The 18,343-nt window shown below is 44.3% G+C and overlaps 2 protein-coding genes across 3 annotated transcripts in view; one reads left to right on the plus strand and one right to left on the minus strand.

Annotated features, from left to right (window-relative positions):
* osbpl10 (oxysterol binding protein like 10) overlaps positions 1 to 6,592 on the plus strand; it is a 74,901-nt gene extending 68,309 nt beyond the window's left edge. For both annotated transcript variants that reach the window (XM_023959615.1, XM_023959616.1), the window contains 4 exons: positions 3,362 to 3,548; positions 4,543 to 4,725; positions 4,800 to 4,953; positions 5,746 to 6,592. In XM_023959615.1, coding sequence (XP_023815383.1) covers positions 3,362 to 3,548; positions 4,543 to 4,725; positions 4,800 to 4,953; positions 5,746 to 5,790 — 569 coding nt within the window. In that variant the 3' untranslated portion in view covers positions 5,791 to 6,592. The remainder of the gene's footprint in view (positions 1 to 3,361; positions 3,549 to 4,542; positions 4,726 to 4,799; positions 4,954 to 5,745) is intronic.
* Positions 6,593 to 8,344: 1,752 nt separating this feature from the next.
* The window catches only part of LOC101170442 (dolichyl-diphosphooligosaccharide--protein glycosyltransferase subunit STT3B), a 78,478-nt gene continuing 68,479 nt past the window's right edge, over positions 8,345 to 18,343 (minus strand). The window contains exons 8-16 of the mRNA XM_023959614.1: positions 18,208 to 18,256; positions 17,739 to 17,893; positions 15,885 to 16,096; positions 12,574 to 12,761; positions 12,091 to 12,262; positions 11,711 to 11,884; positions 11,051 to 11,164; positions 9,593 to 9,799; positions 8,345 to 8,790 (exon numbers count right to left, since the gene is read on the minus strand). Coding sequence (XP_023815382.1) covers positions 8,710 to 8,790; positions 9,593 to 9,799; positions 11,051 to 11,164; positions 11,711 to 11,884; positions 12,091 to 12,262; positions 12,574 to 12,761; positions 15,885 to 16,096; positions 17,739 to 17,893; positions 18,208 to 18,256 — 1,352 coding nt within the window. The 3' untranslated portion in view covers positions 8,345 to 8,709. The remainder of the gene's footprint in view (positions 8,791 to 9,592; positions 9,800 to 11,050; positions 11,165 to 11,710; positions 11,885 to 12,090; positions 12,263 to 12,573; positions 12,762 to 15,884; positions 16,097 to 17,738; positions 17,894 to 18,207; positions 18,257 to 18,343) is intronic.

The following is an 18,343-nucleotide window of genomic DNA, read 5'->3' on the forward strand; positions in this document are numbered from 1 at the left end:
TGAGTTAAATTTATTCAACCTAATTTCTTACATCTATAAAACTCAATAATTGTTTATACAACTCAAATTTACATATTTATTTAACTAAATGTCACATTACTCCAATTCAATTAAATGTTTTTCCATCTTACTGAATTATAATTCTTGAACTCTCATATGTCTAAGTTTGAGCCGGTAGATATACTCATTTTTATAACAAGAAAAAGAACAAAACAATATGCGCTTCATGCATTCATTCATTTAGGCATTTACTGACATTGTCATTACAGAACCACATGATAGGGGTGCTATATAAACTCATCATCCTCTCCCTCCCTCTCACTCATGGTGCAGCGACAAAAGCAAAGTAGGACAAAATAACTCAGAAAAATACAGTTAAACAACTAAACACATTTGGTCACCTCTCTGAAAACAAACTAACCTTCAACTAAACCTGCTCCAGACCAGGTTATGTTCAGAGCATGAGTTGCTATGGCAACTTGACATACCCTGAAACATACCTCCATTTCTGGAACCGAAAGCTGAGGTTATCAACTTCCTTAGCCTCAAACTTACCGTGGTAACTCACATAACCTGCTTTCTGGAATACCCCCCAGGTCTAAGTCTTCCTTGCAGCTTTTCTCCCTTCAAAGCTGCAGGTCTTTGTTCTGAAGTCGACTCTTGTCGTTCTGCGGCGGCGGCGGCGCCATCAAGCCGCTCTGCAGTCAATCAATCAAACTTTATTTCTAAAGCACTTTTCATATGAAAGAATAACACAAAGTGCTTTACAATAAAAAAAAATAAAAAAAATAAATAATATCAAAACAAGCATGAAGATTAAAATAAGCAAGCACAAAAATAAATAAAAATAAAAATAGGGCCCCCCTCCCCGTACCTACACAACCCCCCACTTCTCCCACCCCCTAACTGAAGGGGGAAAGACAATGAGAATTGAGAAATAGGAAATAGGCTGAGCACAAAAACCGCTGGTAATCGGAACCTCCCTCTCTGTGAACAGCCGCATGACCAGCCAAATGCAGCATCACAGGCGGGGACCGCTCCACCACAGCTAAGAGGGGATGCAGGTCCACATCCAGAGCCGCAGAGGCTGAACAGCAGCCGACCCAGAGGGAGAGGTCCCAACTGAGGAAGCACCGGAATAAAAAATAAAAAATAGGGTGAGGGGGTGGGGGGATTAGCCTGCGATGAGCCTTGGGGGGGGGGGTTTACTAGGCAGTGACCCCCCTCCTGTGGTTGCCGTATGGAGTGGGCCCCCCCTCTTTCGGTTTTATTTGCACCTTAGACATGTAGGGCCCTTGGTAGGGGGGGTGCTTGGACATCACTGCCAGCAAGCAGCAGATGTCCTCCTAGCACCCTACCCGCCAATTTTAACCGCACCTTAGACATTTAGGGCCCCTTGGTGGGGAGGGTGAGGGGACATCACTGTGAGTAATCAGGAGATGTCCCCTTAGTGCCCTACCCGCCAATTTTAACTGCACCCCCCTTAGTACACACACCCCTCCCCCCTCAATATATACATCCCAACATAAACACACACACATGCACACACACACCCTCTTAAACACACATATACGCACACACATTTTGCAAGGAAGGTGGGACCTAGGACCATCTGTCCCCTGCCTCTTCCCTGGTGGGGGGTACGGGCCCCTTTGCAGCGGCGGCCGTGTCCCCGGGGTGCCGGCTTCCTGGGCCCGGCGGTGCTCTCTCCGCGCAGTGGGGGGGTTCACATTACATCTGAGCCGGGGGTGTTGGTGTCCCTGGGGGGTGGGTTCTGGTCCTTGCTCCTGAGCGCTGGGCCCCGCCTAACTTCCAACTGTGGCCGAGCCTGGTCGGGCCATATTTACAACACCCCTTGTGGGCCCTCTTTTTTCCCCGGGGTTCCCCCCTCCTGGGCGGGGGCGGCGGACCCCTGCCTTGCTCCTCCCTGGACCAACCGTGGGCCGGGCGGATGGCTGCCTGGAGTGCGGGGCGGGTCTCCCTTGGGGGGTCCTGGCTCGTACCTGGGGTTGGGGCGGGGGGATGCCCGGAACTCCTGGGTGGTGGTGGGGTGCTCGTCTGGGGCTGTGGGCGTCCCTCTCCGGTGGGGCCCTGCGTTGGGCTCTCTCGGCGCGGCGGGGGGGCTGTTCTCCTGGTTGGGCTGGGGCGGCCCTCTCTTTCCCTCTGTGCCTCCCTGCTCTCTGGCTCTGGGGGGCCTTGCGGCGGTCCTGCTGGCCCTGGCCTGGGTGGCGGGCTTGGTCGCCCGGGCGGCGGTTGTTCCCTGCCGGTTTCCGTGTGGCGTGGGGGGGATTCCGGCTGCCGCTGCTGCTGCGGTGGGGGTCTTGGGGTGGGGATGGCTGGGCGCTCTCCTTCCTTCTTTACACATTCCACCATCCATATTAGAAGAACATGAGCACTCACCTGAGCACGGGTATTGGCTCACCTTTGCACTGGCGGTTTGCGTGACTGAATGACTGAAATGTTTCACACTAGTTGGTTTTAAGGCATAAGTATGCGTGTGAGCACTATCTGTTTTGTGTACATGTCGACAGATGGACATTTTTGCAACTAGCAGGTGTGTTTGACACTTGGGTGTGTGTGTGGACAGGCTCCGCCCTTTTTGTACTGCATTTGAGCCTTACCATGGTGATTAACAACCAGTAAACTTGTTGCTCTATGCTGCTTCATGGTCTTATCCCCCTTCCCCTCCTACTATCACCCTCCTTCCCCCCCTCTTTCTAACGTCCCTCTCTCTTCTTCCCCTCTTTCCTTTTCCGTCCGGTCCAACACCAAAGATCTTCAAACATGTTTGAAATTAATAAAGTTTGGCCTCAATTACAAAAGGGGTTTATTCAGACATACCTTTGGTTTGTCTGAAGATTAATAACCCCTCTTGTTAAAGTAAAATATGTCCAACACAAGAGGCCCTCAGCTCTCATCTGTTTGCCCAGCTGTTGGACAGGACAAGGTTAAAAAAAAAAAAAAAAAAAAAGAGATTTAAAAAAATATAAAAGAGAATGAAACAGTAAACATATTGATAAAAGCAACAAACAATAAAACACTGAAATAAGGTAAATGAAAATTTAACACATTAAAATCTAGTGTTAGTTCATAAAACAAGATAAAATGGATAAATAAATAAATAGTGGTAGTGAAAAATTCGTCAGAAGCTTTCTCTCTAGACAGGTGGAGCAGAAGCTGCCAGAACATCTTTACTCCAAAGCTTTTGAGAAGCGACGGCGACTCTGTTGCTTCAGCAGATCCTTTATTTCAGTTGGAGTTTGAAAAAAAGTCTGTTTTGCTTGACCAAGTCTTTTTTCATCAGATTTGACCTTTTTTGCCAGAAAACCCTCACTGCCTCTCTCTGGCTCCGCCCCTCCAGGTGTCCTGTACCTCCTGGAGCACGATGAGGAGTACGTCTTCTCGCTGCCCTCCGCCTACGCCCGCTCCATCCTCACTGTGCCGTGGGTGGAGCTGGGGGGCAAAGTGTCCATCAACTGCGCGAAGAGCGGTTACTCCGCCACGGTGACGTTTCACACCAAGCCTTTCTACGGAGGAAAGGTGCACAGGTGAGCACCTTAAGCTCCGCCTCCTCCTCTGTGACACTGAGCAAATTTTACAGAGGAAAACTCTGACTTATTTCCTTAAAGAAATGAGCTGAATGTCATTTAGTTTGTGTATTAGTCACAAATACACACAAACAGAATTTTGAGGTACATAAATACACGTAATTGTGAAAAGAAAAATACCATCCATTACTTGTTTTTCGGTTTCCCCCCCACAGAAATGAATGATTAAATGAAGCAGTTTTATTTTTTTCATTGTTGGTTTTAGTTTGAAAAACTGAATGATGCACAGATTCATCGGTTTGGCTGAAGGTGAACACGCCTGGTTGGCTGATGAATTTGATTGACAGATTCATTAGCCAATGATGACATTTGTTAGAAGCATCTCAGTTTTCACCACACGCACTTATTTCTCTCACAAATACAGAGATTTACAAACGAGAGGCGATTCGTAGATGTACATTCTGTAAATCTGTGAGTTTATATTACAGGTGTACCTCAAAATTAGGTTTATGTTACATGTTTGCATTTCTGATTATCAACACTAAATCAACTTAATAAAAAACTGGTTTGGAAGTTAAAGATTCTGGGAATTTGTTGCGCTTTTCCGACGCTCAAGGCGCTTACGATGCGCATCACTCTGGGCTGCTGACGTAGTCACAGCTTCAGTGCTGATTCACTTGACTTTTGTCTGGAGGAGGTGGCGGGTATCGAACCGCTGATCCTTTTTTCACTGGCTGAGCCACCACGCCCCCCTCATTGGATGGTGATGCCGTCATGAAGCTGAAATGAAGCAGAAGCTTCGCCAGGGTTCATCCCAGATAGATGTAGGGGCAAAGTCTCCACAGAGGTTATTGGACTACAAACCGTAAATGTTACGAAAAAGCCCTTTTTAGGTTCTTAGAAGGCTTTGAGACATTTTTGTTTATAAATTGTAGTTAAGGTGAGAAGTGGAGGTGTTCCAGTGATGACTCGTGATCTGTGTGTTTTTGTGCAGAGTCACCGCCGAGGTCAAACACAACCCAACCAGCACCATCGTGTGCAAAGCCCAGGGCGAGTGGAATGGCACGCTGGAGTTCACCTACAGCAGCGGAGAAACCAAAATCATCGACACGTCGAAGCTCCTGGTCACCAAGAAGAAGCTGCGGGCCCTGGAGCAGCAGGGCAGGACGGAGTCCAGGTGACTGCGGACTCGAGCGTAGATCCGTTGGGTGGACGTGCCGTACGTGAACCGGGGCTTTTCCTCTTCCGTAGGCGGCTGTGGCAGCATGTGACGAAGGCTCTGAAGGAGGGGAACATGGACAAGGCCACGGAGCACAAACACCGGCTGGAGGAGAACCAGAGAGGCGAGGAGCGGCAGAGGGCGGCGGACAACCGACCCTGGACCCCCAAACACTTTACGAAGGAGGTAAAGCCACGCCCACCTCTGCATTCAACACATTATCATAGATTCAAGTATGAATGTTCTCAAACACAAACAACTAATTCAGATATTCTTTTTATATCCCTCATACTTACCTTAACGTACAGATTTCTGGAGTTTAAAACATTTATTTCCTGAGTTTGACCAGAAGCTTAAAGACTTTTTTAGATTCGCAGTTGCATATAAAGGCAGTAATTTTAGTAGCACCACAACTGGACGCCATTACTTTGATGTCTATCATGTTGAAGTGCATTATTGGGGCGTTCCACAGGGCTTTGATCTGGGCCCACTTTCATTATCCTGATGTTTTTGTGGTAGAATAATTCAGGAACGGGCTGCGAGGTGGTGCAGTGGTTAGCGCTCTTGATTCACAGCAAAAAGGCCCTGGTTTGAATCCCGCCTGGGACATTTCTGTGTGGAGTTCGTTTGTTCTCGCATCTTCCGGTTTCCTCCCATGGTCTAAAAACATGCATCATAGGTTCATTGGTGTCTTTAGCCCTTGTGCTATCCTAGGCACTTTACCATTGGGAGTGGGGTCATCTAGACCCACTAGGAAGTGGTCTGAACCTTTTTTCTTCAATAATTTGTGATCTTCACTTGTGTCCATGGATTACATGAAATCCTCCCCACCTTTGTCATGGTAGGAATAACACGTCAATGTAAGGGTGGGGTCATATTGCCCCTAGGATCACCCCCCCCCCCCCCCCCCAAAAAAAAATAACCTCTTGTGAATCAGTGTAGATTTGCGCCGTTTTAAACGTCCGTCTTTCTCTGCAGGGAGACGGGTGGATCTACAACAGGCCTCTGTGGAAATCACCCTGACAGCGGTTCGTCTTCAGAACAAAAATCCCAACTTCACGTGTCCCAGCAGACACACAACCATCCAAACGAGGTGCCAAAGGGATCCACACGTCCTCACTGACAAACTTCTGGAGTTACGGGACTAAAACGTAGTTTTTTTATAGAAGCCCGTCGTTCTCCGGAGTGGAATATTTGTATTTTTCACTTTGCGAAGGCCTTCTTTGGCACAATCTTGGGTTTGTCAAACATCGTCCGTTTTTAGTTTTTGCCTTTAGAGCAGATCAGTACGACACCACACTGTAGCCGTGACCGTTTATCAAGCACTTTTATTCTAGAGAGAAATCAACTATTTTATACTGGAACTGGCTTTTAGAGACTCAGAGCTTTACAGGAAAAACATCAAATATTCTACTTTCATTCTTGTCAGTATATATATATATATTATTACACAGTATATTAGAGAAAAAAGGAAGGTCCTGATTGTTGAGTCTGCACTATGAATGTATTTAGGCACATTTGAGTCCTGCTTGGCGTTTTCTGTCAGAGTGAATGCGGCCAAAACACATCTCCATTTCTACCTCTCTCTCTCTCCACGTCAACGTGAGCTTTTATTTTGAAAAGTGTTTAGAATCGCTCCCGTCTTCCTGTTTTTCTAAACTTCACCCCCGACTGGACGCTCGTGGAGTCTGAGTAGCTTCTTTGTAGTCCAAAAGTCTTCAACTCAAAGCTCGACGGACGACGTTTAAGAGAACCAGGAAGCAGCTCGGACAGAAAGATCTGGATGATTGTGAATAATAAAGACCTTCTACTGTTTTTTTATTTATTTATTTGTGACTGCTGTGAAGGCTTATAAGATCTGCTGTGTCAGTTTGTTTGGCTTCCAGTGTCACAGGAAGGCTGCTGGGAAAGGATGATGGAGCGCCCTGAAACAAAGTCCAACACTGCCACCTGGTGGCAAAAGGGCCAATAAGGACATCAGACAGGCTTTTTGTCAAAGTTTATATTTAAAGATGGCCAAACAGAATGTAAACATGGAGGGGTTAGCACAAGGGGGTGCGGTGGGGGCTACATCCAACAAAAACCCGGACAGACTCGAGCTCAGCACATGAGGCGGCGATTTCAAAGTAAAGGATGGATAAACTTCAGAGGCCAACAAAACTATACATCACATTTAAGGCTTCGTCTGAACGCCGTCCTCCAGAGATGAACAGGCGCTCAAAACAAACAAACACTGAGGCGTGGCGGGAGAAAAAAAAAAACAGAAACCGGTCAGAGCTTCAATGATACCAAAGAAATGCTGGAGGGTGATGATAGAACGGCTGCTAAAACCTGAACACCTGACACTGAACCCGCCCCCCTTCAAAGTTTTCAGGCAGAGCCGCACCCCAACGCAACACACGGAGGCCTTTAGCTCCGCCCACGTCAACCACTTCCACCTGTCAAAGGAACCGGAATAGAGTAAGAACGTCATAAAAACCCCTCCTAAAGGGATTTTATCGACAAACATCCTGTTAGTTTGACTGTTAGTGCAACAAGTTGGGGTCTAAATTTTGGAAACGAAGCTTCAAGACGACTTTAAAAAAAACTTTACATTTCTAAATAATATTCCGGTTTAGTTGGCTTTTTATACAGCAGAAAACTCGTTAATGGATTTTAAGGTGTTTTTATGTCATTTACATGAAAAAAAAAAAATTACATTTCTGAGGTTTTTCCAGCAATTTTACAGAATTTTGCTTAATTTTGTCTCAATTTGAAAAAAATAATCTTGATAAAAGAAATATTTAACTGTGTTAAACTTCAGTTCAGTTGTGACTTAAAATAAAGTTTGATTGACGTTTGAGCTGTGACAGGAGGTCGCTGGGAGGTCAGGGGCTCCTCCGTGGCTGGGTGGGGGGGCGGGGCTCCTCCTGCTCCACTTCCTACTTCCTGCCGTTAAAATCTCATTTCCCCTCCACAAATCGGAAGCCTCCAAAGGGGCGAAAGAAAGGACTGCCGATCAAAAGAAAAGCTTGGGATGTAAACAGTCACAAGTTAGGTTTAGGTGATCATGACCAGAGATGAGGCACTAAGCGTTAGAGAGCTCCCCCTGCAGGAAGGGAGGACTAATTATTTACACACAGTTGATGTTTCCGTCTTAAAACCGTAGCAGCAGAAATATACAATCTATGCAAAATCTGTCCCAAAAATAATAATTAAAAAAAGGAGGGGTGTAAAAATTCACATTCAGATGCATTCTGTCAACAAAATCCAAAAAAACCTTCCTCTGTGCTGAATTATTGCATTCACTGATCTATTTACCGTCATTCAAATAAAAAGATTAAAAAAAAAAAAAATCAAGAGCTGCATATTTAAAAGTCACCACAAAGATCCAATATATTACCATCATGTTAGATTTTCTTTATAGAACATATTTACAAAATAGGCCAATTTCTTTCTCACATGCTTTGCCCACAAAAACGGATCAGAATGGCGGGCAAACACCAGGAAACGATGAGAAAAAGAGCTAAAATGACAGACGGACACCCCCCACCCACCCACACCGGTCTCTGGAACGAAGCCCCCCCACCCCCCCTTCAGCTCACATGTGCCGTGGAGCGAGGTCGATGGCTCTTTGGTGCAAATCCTCCTCCTCCTCCTCTTCGTCGCTCGTACCACCTTCACCCGACCCCTGGTCTGATAATTAATAAACCACAAAAATGTAAATCAACGCTGAACCACGCAGAGCAGCCCTATGCCTCACATTCAAGTTAAAAAACAAAAACAAAAGAAAAGAAAGGGGGGGAAAAAAAAGCCAGACAGACGTCTTCAGGATAAAACGGACAATTCTGGAGCGAGCCAGATCCCACGCTTCCTCAACACGCGTTGGCGCTCGAACGAGAGACGCTCAACGTGGAGTTCTTCGTCGCTCGTTGGAGGTTCCTGGTCGTCCGTCCGAGTGCATCACTGGTGGGTTTTGGGGGCTCTCTTGCCCTTCTTCAGGACCAGCTTGTTCCTGATCTGCCCTCGCTTCCTCTTGGCGGTCTGCTCAGAGAAACGGAGGGAAGTCAGACACGGAACGGGAACGACGGCGACTCCAACGCCACAGTTCAGCTCTAGGTCTGTACGTCGACTGTTATGACGAGCGGCCGTTACTTTTATTGAATATGGACTTTCTCCATTCTCCTTCCTTACTGGACCTTTGACCAACCCCCCCCCCCCCTCAAACTCAAAAACACACCCACATAGTGAAAGGTTCATTCATTCCCATTCATTTTGGGGGGAAAATACTTTCAAAAACAGCCCATTTATTCATATATGGATAACTATTCATCTAATAAAATAACAGATCACAGTATTTTTAAAATATATATATTTTTTTCACTGAAATGAAAAAACGTAACAGAAATAATCTGATTGTTTGGGTTTTGTGTGGTCGTTTTTTCACAATAATCAGAGAAAAATGTACTTTGCAGTGCAGTAATCTGTATTTGTGTCCATTTTAATCTCAGTTTATTCTATTTAATTCATGAGCTGTAATTTCTGAAGGTTTTCTATCATAAATGTCATAAATCATAAATTAGAGCACAGAGTCCAGCATCCACGAGGAAACGTGGCCCCCACCTTTGTGCGTTTTTATTTTAAACTGTATTTCACATACAAGAAGATCCAAAAAGAGACGGATTAAAGAGTAGAATAAAAAAAGAATCTCCGGACTAAACGGGTTTGTTCTTGATTGAACATTTGTAACAAAATAAATGCGGTTGGAGTGTTAAGCTTTTAGGGAGACTCCTCCCACATCCGGTTACTTCCCAAACGAAGAACTGAAACTTGAAATCTCCGTTACCTTTTTGGAGGTGTACTTCTGCCGGGGCGTTACGCTGCGGAGCTTGCGGTCCAGCGGCTCCCGGTTGTCCAGATCCTTCACCTTGTAAATGCGAACCAGCCAGTGCTCCGAGGTGAAGGCCTCCTCCAGGTGCTTGAACTTGATGTCCTTGTTGCCGATCTCGGCGTTGCGCGTCCGGTCGAAGCCGGGGGGCGTCCTGAAGTCCAGCTTTAGGAGAGGAAGAGGAGAAAATCTGAGTCCCAGTGAAGGTCCTGAGGGGGCAGATCCACCATGATTTCATGACAACACAGACGGTTTGAACGTCCGGCAGGAAGTGGTCTTCAGTACAAAGACGGAGGATTTACAGCATGAAGAAAGACCAGGAGATAAAATGGCTTTAGTTGTTTTAAGTTTACTCTTTTGTTTGGGTTTCCTCACATCTCAACACATCATGAAGGAACAGGACAAGAAGTGACCAATTTCAAAACACGTCAAGAAAAAGCTGAGATTGATTTAGATGTTTTACAATTTAGGTTTCTTCCAGCTCAATCAATTGTTTCTGACTCTTTGACCTTCCTCACCACCATAATCATAATTGTCTTATTAGTGTGGATCGTTCCATTTCCACATGTTTATTTATATTTAATCCTAACTTATTCAGATTTTGTCAAAACAGCAAACAAAATTATTTTCAACCGACTGGAAGCTTCCAAAATTTTACAGAATTAATTAAAGCGGCCACAGGACCAAACTTTGAAGAGCAGCTAACTTTCTTGGTTTTCATTTTGATTGATTTCAACGTACAGCTCTGTGTTATGCAGCCTGGCTACGACCAGTTCTCTTTTTGTTGCAGAAGTTATTGCTTCTACAAATTCAAAGGGAGCAAGAGAAGATCTTCAGTTTAGTCTCATTAAAGTAAACTAGTTATTCTAATCCTTTGGAAAACTGGCTGAACCTGCAGACCTTTAGCATCCTCTCCCTGTGGGAACTCTCCACACTCCACAGTTTCAAGAATTTCCTTCACAATCCGGTTTGTTCGGACTTCTATCCACCGTCTTTCGCCTCCCGTCAAAAAGAAACGTTAGTTCTCCAAAGTGTCAAATCTTCCCTCACGCTGTGACTTTTTTTATCTGCTCACATCGTCTCGGTTCTCATGTCCTCCTTATCTCAGCTCCTCCCTGGGATCTCCTCCCCGCTGACCCGAATGAATAATCCACACACAGCCGTGTAATCTGCACTCATCTTTCGCCGTCTCTGCTTTGATTCTCTCAGAACAGCTGTGAACACCTGGCAGCCCATGTCAGTCGCCTGCTACCTGCAGCACGAAGCCGCACCTCGCTCAAAAAACCCTCATCCAGCGCCAAATCCCCAAAGAGACACCTTCAAATCCCCGTCTGCCCAGACCGCCAGCAAGCTCTGCTCTGGGAGCATCTGCGCTTTATTCCTGCTTTCACTGCGGCAAAAGCATTTTCCTCTCACCTGCATTTCTCCAAATCGATAGTAGGACATCTTGTACATGAGGCAGTTGAGCAGAGTCGGTGACCCGGCCTTGTCCACCCTGAACTCTCCCTGGGGAGTGAAGTAATCGCTCTCCTGCAGGAGAAAAGCCCGGTCAGAGATGCAGCAGAGGCGTCAGGAGAAAAAAACAGCAGAGAGCCCATTTACAGCCGACCCATCTGCAGCAGAACCGCAGTAAATACAGATGTTTAGGTGGAAAACAATCCTGAAGGAAAAGGATTGATTACAACGGAGAATTTGGGCTTTGATAAAAAGAAAATCAATACTTTAATGGGAGTAAGGTCGTAAATGTATCGGAATAATCATAAAATAAGGAAAGAATTGTGAGTTGATGAGAATAAATTCGTAAAATTATGATTAATGCGGAAGTAACCACTTACAAAAGGCTCTATACCTCTAGTAATCAAATATACAATAATTAAATGATTTTTTTGGTTAATATTTTTCTTAGTAAACAGAATTTTGCCTGTAAGTGCATGACTTTGATCTAGTAAATTCTATACTTATGAAATTATAACGTTATTTTCATAAATTAATATGAAAGCAGGAACGCGTCGGTCAATGCCGAGCCGCTCCTGGTGTTCCGCTGTACCACAGAGCCGCTCCTGCAGCCGCACTCACCCGGATTTCTTTGGGATGCTCGCCCTCCGCTATCCTCACCATCCACAGGAATTTGTTTATGTCGTCTCCGGAGTAACCGATGACGCCCCCGAAGATGATCAGCACGTAGTCCACGTCCAGTGACTGCATGATTCTGTACGCCGCGCTCTCATTGGACGACATGGCCTTTCCCACCTGAACACAGCAGTCAGATTTTCGGTACCCGTTCCTACTGAAACAAACCCATATTCTGGATCGGGAGAAGTCAAAAAATGCTCTCTCTTTCAGATTACAGTGTGTTGATGTCGAGCCTAAAACATAGAAAACATCCAACAACAAATGAAAATGCACTTCTCTGTCCCTGTTTTCGTTTTTAAAACAGAAAAACCTAGAACTGGTACCAGCGCTATGTGACTGTTGTTCCACGTGTTATTGTCCACCAGGGTGGTCCGGTTGGCCATCCCGGCTATCTGGTAGCCGTAGTCCCACCATGACATGACGCGGGCGTGCTCGTCCGTGTTCTGCCTCAGCCAGTAATAGGCCTCCCTGAAGTCGTCGAGGATGTTCCTGCTCCTAAAAAAGAACAAAAGGTTGGAGAGTTTCAGGTACAATAAGCGGCTCTTGAAGAAAAGTGATCAGAGTTCATCCAGACGGATACAAAATATTCATGTGCTGCTAACACTTCCCCATCTTCTGCACTGCCTTATCCTGGATTGTGAATGAATAAAATATCTTAATGCAAACCCGGAGATGGTCTGCAGCCGTTTCCTGTAGCCTGGAAATGATGTTTATCTCTTTATTTTCTCCTCCTCCTCATGAAATAAACATGTGCTCGCATCAACCCGCCGCCCCGCGCCCAGACGGAAGATGAGGATAATCCTCACCCGTCGTGGTTGTAGGACGCCAGCACCACGCTGGGGCTGGAGTAGGCGTTGCTGGTGACCCAGGTGCAGTGGACGGCGAACATCATCAGCAGCATCAGCATGAGCATGGTGACGATGGACTTGATGTTCGGGCCCAGGCCCTCCTCGGCTTTCTCCTGCTCCGACACGTGTTTGCGCACCTTGCCGGCCTGCAGGGGGAGACAAACGCCGTTACTGGAAGACGAATGATTGAGACGGCCGAGTTCTTCATCTCCAGTTTCTGCTTAAAGCGTGAAAAGATGCATCGGAGAGATGGGTTGAGATGATCACAGCAGCAGCAGCAGGTTGAGCTCTGGCGGTTGGGACGTTTGCACGACACCAGCAGCTTCTCCTCCTGATGTGTGGAGAGTCAGATCTGATAACATCTGTGGCTTTATCTCTGATCAAACGCTATTCAACCAACGCAAGAAGTAGGTCAGGAAAATACACCTCCAGATATTTAGTGACTTTAAAAAGGCTGTGATGCTTGATTGGGCAAGTCTGCAGCCTCTTTGCTCAAAGGATCGACTAAAAACCTCTGAGATCTCATCAAAGATGCAGATAAAACATAACCGAGAGATCCTCCCTCATAAAAATGTGTTTATATACAAGAGTTTTCTGCACAAGCGCTCATTTTATTCAGTTAAACGTGGGTCCTTATGGAGAGACGAGCGTCTTCTGAACAGATCACCTCCAGGAAAGCAGCAGAGTTTCCCGGACAGATGGGATGGCAGCGCGCCGAGCCTCCCATAAGACGGCGTTTCTGCGATCACAGCCTCCAAAACTCGCCAAAAACTGTTGCAGCTGAGTCACTGTTGAATCTCACTTCAGAAAAAGTGTTTTGAGTGAGGAGGGAAAGCGGCAAACGACACGCCGCCACCGGAGCTGCGACACATGCAGGTGAGCTGTCGACGGCGTCAAGCTCTGCATGTTTGCAATTTATCTAATGGACAAAATTAATAAATAAACATTTTATCCAGAAATAAGCAGGAACGTTCTCCAAATCCGCCCAACCCTGATCCTCCTGTCCTGCTCGCTCAGGAGGAGTTTCTGATCATCTACACCTGATCCAGGTAACCAGCAGGTAGAGCTGGAAAAAAAGCCTGATTGGCAGACCTGCTGATGATGCAGACCTGGTGTTTACGTTGAATCAAATCTTTATTTCTTAGGCCTTTTCTTCAATATAAGCTCATAAAAACGATCAGCGAACCTCTGTAGCTAAAAACTACTTTAATGTTTCTATTTTTACATTCATTTAAAAAGTTCAAAGTCCAAAAAGGACTCAATTAATTTTGGATTTTAATTATGAAAAGTGAGATTTAAAGCTGAAATAAAGCAAAACTATAATGAAACATGACAAAGTTATGCAGGATCGAATGTTTTTTCCACAGACACATTAATAACTGCTTTTTTTCCCCCCAGAATCAGTTTTTTTTAAAGGAGTTTTTTTCTTACCGCGAAGGAAGTGATGCCCAGTTTGGTTTAGTCTATTGAAATCTGTCCATGATTCTTTTGATTTTATCTTTACTCTACAATTACCGCCACAAAGCCCATTGAGACGACTGTTGTTGTGATTTTGAACTATAGAAATAACCATGAATTGAAATGAATAATGAGGTTTAACGTCCAAAGTCCCGGGGTCAGCTTCCCCCCCCCCCCCACTCTGGGGGGGTCACATGACGTCCTGCTTGGAATGAACCTCGGTGAGCAGCTTTCAGGGCCAACCGCCGTGTTTTTGAAGAGGCGTACATACGTCAACAGATTCTGCTTCGTCTATCGAGACAGAAGAATGACGACTCGATCATGAAAACAATACAAATATGATTTAAATGAGGCCGAGTGAGAAAGAAATGATCGCCAGTTCAAAGCAGGAGTCTGGAACACTTTCAGGTCCATTTCTCATTCAAGCCTCAAAAAGTGACTTCCTCACTGAAGTCGGATTTGTGTTTATATTTTTGCTGCTATTATGTTAAATATTAACAAACTATTGTTTTATTAGCCATATTAAAATTAGCTTTTTTTTTCCAAGTATGAAACAGTTTAGGTTCACATGACTTTCTTTCAAAATAAGACATCTCCATGCAAATATATTGGCAGTGCGATGTCACTTAAAAAAACAGATATTTTACATTTTGTGCTGCTTTCTCAGCCAGAAATGTGTACATCTAGTTCATTAAAAATTCCATCAGAGCTAATTAAGTGAATTTTGCTGGATTGTTTTGACCATTAGTCACACTTTTTGACTAAAACAGAAAAATCTGGCTTAAGTATGAATTCTGGTTGTGTTTACTGACCTCCTGTTCCTTTTCTCTGGTAAAAGACGCTCAAAACTCTGTTTTAGTGCGACTACGAAGCCGCACCGCTTCATGGGTTGGTGGAGCATCATGGGTACTGTAGTCAGGAGGGATGCATAGAGCGCTTCAACCGTTTGTTAATGAGTGGAAAAAGGTTCGACTTCTGCGACTGTTTAGTTTCACTTCCTGTGCGGTTGAATCTGAAAACTATGTTACTTCTTACAGTTAAAAACATTTGGTTTTTCTTTAACCACAGAACCAGAACGGACGGGTTCAAGTGGCTGCAGACGCTTCACACCACGACCAGAACTGATGACCGCTTTTTAAAGGATCAGGAGAACTACATAATAAAGAAATTCTAACTGGTGCAGGATTTCATTTAGAAAATGACAAAACTTCGAAAGGAACAGTGAAGAGAAAAAGCTTAAAGCATAAAAGCTGCAGAAAACAAAGACCCACAGAGTTCATCTTTGTTTTTAACCACGTTTGAGTGTCCAAACGTTGAAAAAAATGTGTGAAGAATTGAAAGTTTTGGATTAAAATTATAAGAGTAATAATTTAATAATGACAATAATACCAGTAAATAAGAAGTATAGTTTTTTTAATTAATATTTTAAGCATATTTGAGTGTTATTTCTTATCTTACTGCTGTTTTTATAGAGCTTGGATAAGCAGGTAATTTCCTGTTTGTGGGATCCATAAATTACTATTCAATACTAAAAACCTAAATCTAAAAGAAAAATCCAAACAAGATCTGCAGAAATTATTTGAGAAAAAGAAAGAAAATGAGCTTAAAAAAAAAGAGGAAATTATCAAAACTGTCCAGGTTTTAAAAGGATAAATTCAGATTTGAACATCCTTTCCTTGAATTTGCACAAAAGTCCAACCGATCTGAAAAGGATTTAAGAAACGTCTGCCTCTGCAAACTAAAGTACAACTTTCATGGACCGATGTCCTGCAGAGATCAGAGGAAGTGGTGTGTTTTTCCAGCAGCCTTGCCTTATCATAGAGATTCCCAGAATTCCTCTTGTCGTCCTCGTCGCTGCTGTCTTCAGCGGGGGGCTTCTCCCTTTTGGTGTCGTCTCCCATGTAGTGCTCGAACACGCTGGAGAAAGCCACTGCCGACAGCATGCACACCACCGGGGTCAGCGTCAGCATCAGCCGCACCATCACACCGGCGAAGTAGACGGCGCTGATGGCGTACAGCGCCACTGGAGGGCAGAGGGGGCGGGAGGGGAGGTCAGGCCGGGGGAGGCGGTTAGGAACAAAGGAAAAGGTCAGCTGAGGATGACTGAGGACGGCGTACAGAACCTCAGGCAGGACGCTGGTTTGCTGCTCGACCTTGGAAAGTGCCGACTCGGCTCCACAGGTGCAGCGCTAATCGATATCTTTAACAAGCTCGTTAAAATCTGAATGCAAAGCCTGTGTTTGAAGCTCCAAGTGTCCTTCATCTCTTCCTCTGAGCGCAGACGTTAGCTTTGACCTTTGAGGTTTCTCCACTAAACTGCAAAACTCGCTTTTCCAGTTCAAACTGGATTTGCCCTGAAATGTCCATTCAGATTTCTTTCCCGAACCAATTCTGTTTCATAAATCAAAGATAATCTTTTAGTTAATAAGATTACCATAAACAAATAGAATTTTTTGCTTCATGAATTGGATCATTTATTTTAATTTTCAAGTAAATTTCAATATTTCTAAGCAAAACAACAAATTCAAAGCACAACTTCTGAGTGCCATGGGCTCCAAAATGATTGATCTATTTACCGGTATTTGTTTGTATGTTTAGTTGGTTATTTGTTGTAGGTATTGTTAGCTTCCTTTTGAGCTGCCGTGACGAGAATAAATTCAAATAAATTAAATATCAATTCCTACTGTTTTTTTATATTCACATGCTGTCGTTACCTTTTTACAATTGTGTTATATACGTGTCTTTTCAACTATGTTTACATTTTGATTTTGTTGTTGAATTCATTTTGATTTTAGGAAGAAAAATGTATCCAGAGATAAACGGATAACATTTAGCTTTCTGGGTCAAATGGTGCATTTCCAAAGCCGCTTTGAAAACCAATGAATAAGATAACAAAGATAAAATCAGCAACCATCCACCAAAGGTTCTGCTGTTAAAGAATATAATTTGTTTAACATGAAAATGAGCATAAATAAAAAACTTTAAATCGACAGCACCATAACTAAAACTGGGAACGCTTTAAAGACATCAAAAGATGATCCCAATGAGACTTTAAACATTTAAATCAAACCATCATTCCTTCAAAAATGCAAAAAAATTACAAAAGATTTGTGTTATGTACCTATGTAAAGTGTGTTTTAGCAGGAACAGTCAATTTCTGACGTATGATGAAATTAAAACCTTGAACAATAAACTCTTATCAAATATGAAATAAACCACTGCAGCCCAGAGACTGAACAGCTGTCCCTCAGTGCATTTATAAGCAGCAGACATGCAAAAGTCCAATCAAAGTTAGCAGGAAACCTTTTAAAACTTTAAAAACAAAAGCAGCAGACAATCACTTTCCTTTTTACATCTAAATAAAACATTTCTTTGGTTAAAGAAATCTCTGAAACATGCCCACTTTATGAAATATTGAATGATTGCATCTTAAAATAATGTCACAGCTGTGATTTGGGCTTAAACTACAATTTGAATGTTTGCTTGTACCTTTCTGCCGTTTAAGACATAAAATCTGATCATTTCAGCTGAAATGAAACATTTCTTGGAGTGGGAATGTCTCATGAAGCAAACAGACAGCAACCTGAAACCTGGATCATCACTATTTGTGGTTTTCTGTGTTTTTTTTTTCCATTGATGGATTATAGGTGTGAGAGGGTTCCTACCGAACACGCGCTCGTCGTTGATGTTCTTGATGCAGAACCAGAGGCCTGCTGGGAAAGTGCAGACCAGGATGTGGAGGTCAAAGAAGAAGGAGACCCACGTGGTCGGCTGGTGCTCCGAGACGGAAGCGATGATGGGGATGTGGATCTTTGCATAGCTGTGCAGGAAGGAGGCTGCAATTAACATCCTGCTGTTGGGGAACGCTGCCACAACTGAGCGTCCGGACTAAACATTTTACAGTGGAAGAACACGCATGCAAACTCGCTCTGTGCTATAACTGGGTGTCTAAAGAGACTTTGTGGGAAATGAGCTCTCCCTTTTGCTTAGATCAGCAAAGCTGGACTGGGTTGGGGGAGGCAGGTAACATCATACACCATGCAGAAGGCATTAGGAGAACGCAGGGTTTGTGTGTGGAGGTTTTGGTCCTCTGGGAGGCTGCAGAACAAGAGCGTGAAGGTCAGCAGAGCTTACCCGGTGTCCCAGAGAGAATAGAAACGGCCACTCCACGGAGCGATGTACCCTGCAGACAGAAGAGGAGGGCATCATCACCACAACTGTTCCCCCACCATCCGTTAAAAGCCCTTTTTAAAGCCTCATGTTCTGTACG

This window comes from Oryzias latipes, chromosome 11 (genome assembly GCF_002234675.1).
Source record: "Oryzias latipes chromosome 11, ASM223467v1".
In the NCBI taxonomy this organism is placed as follows: Eukaryota; Metazoa; Chordata; class Actinopteri; order Beloniformes; family Adrianichthyidae; genus Oryzias; species Oryzias latipes.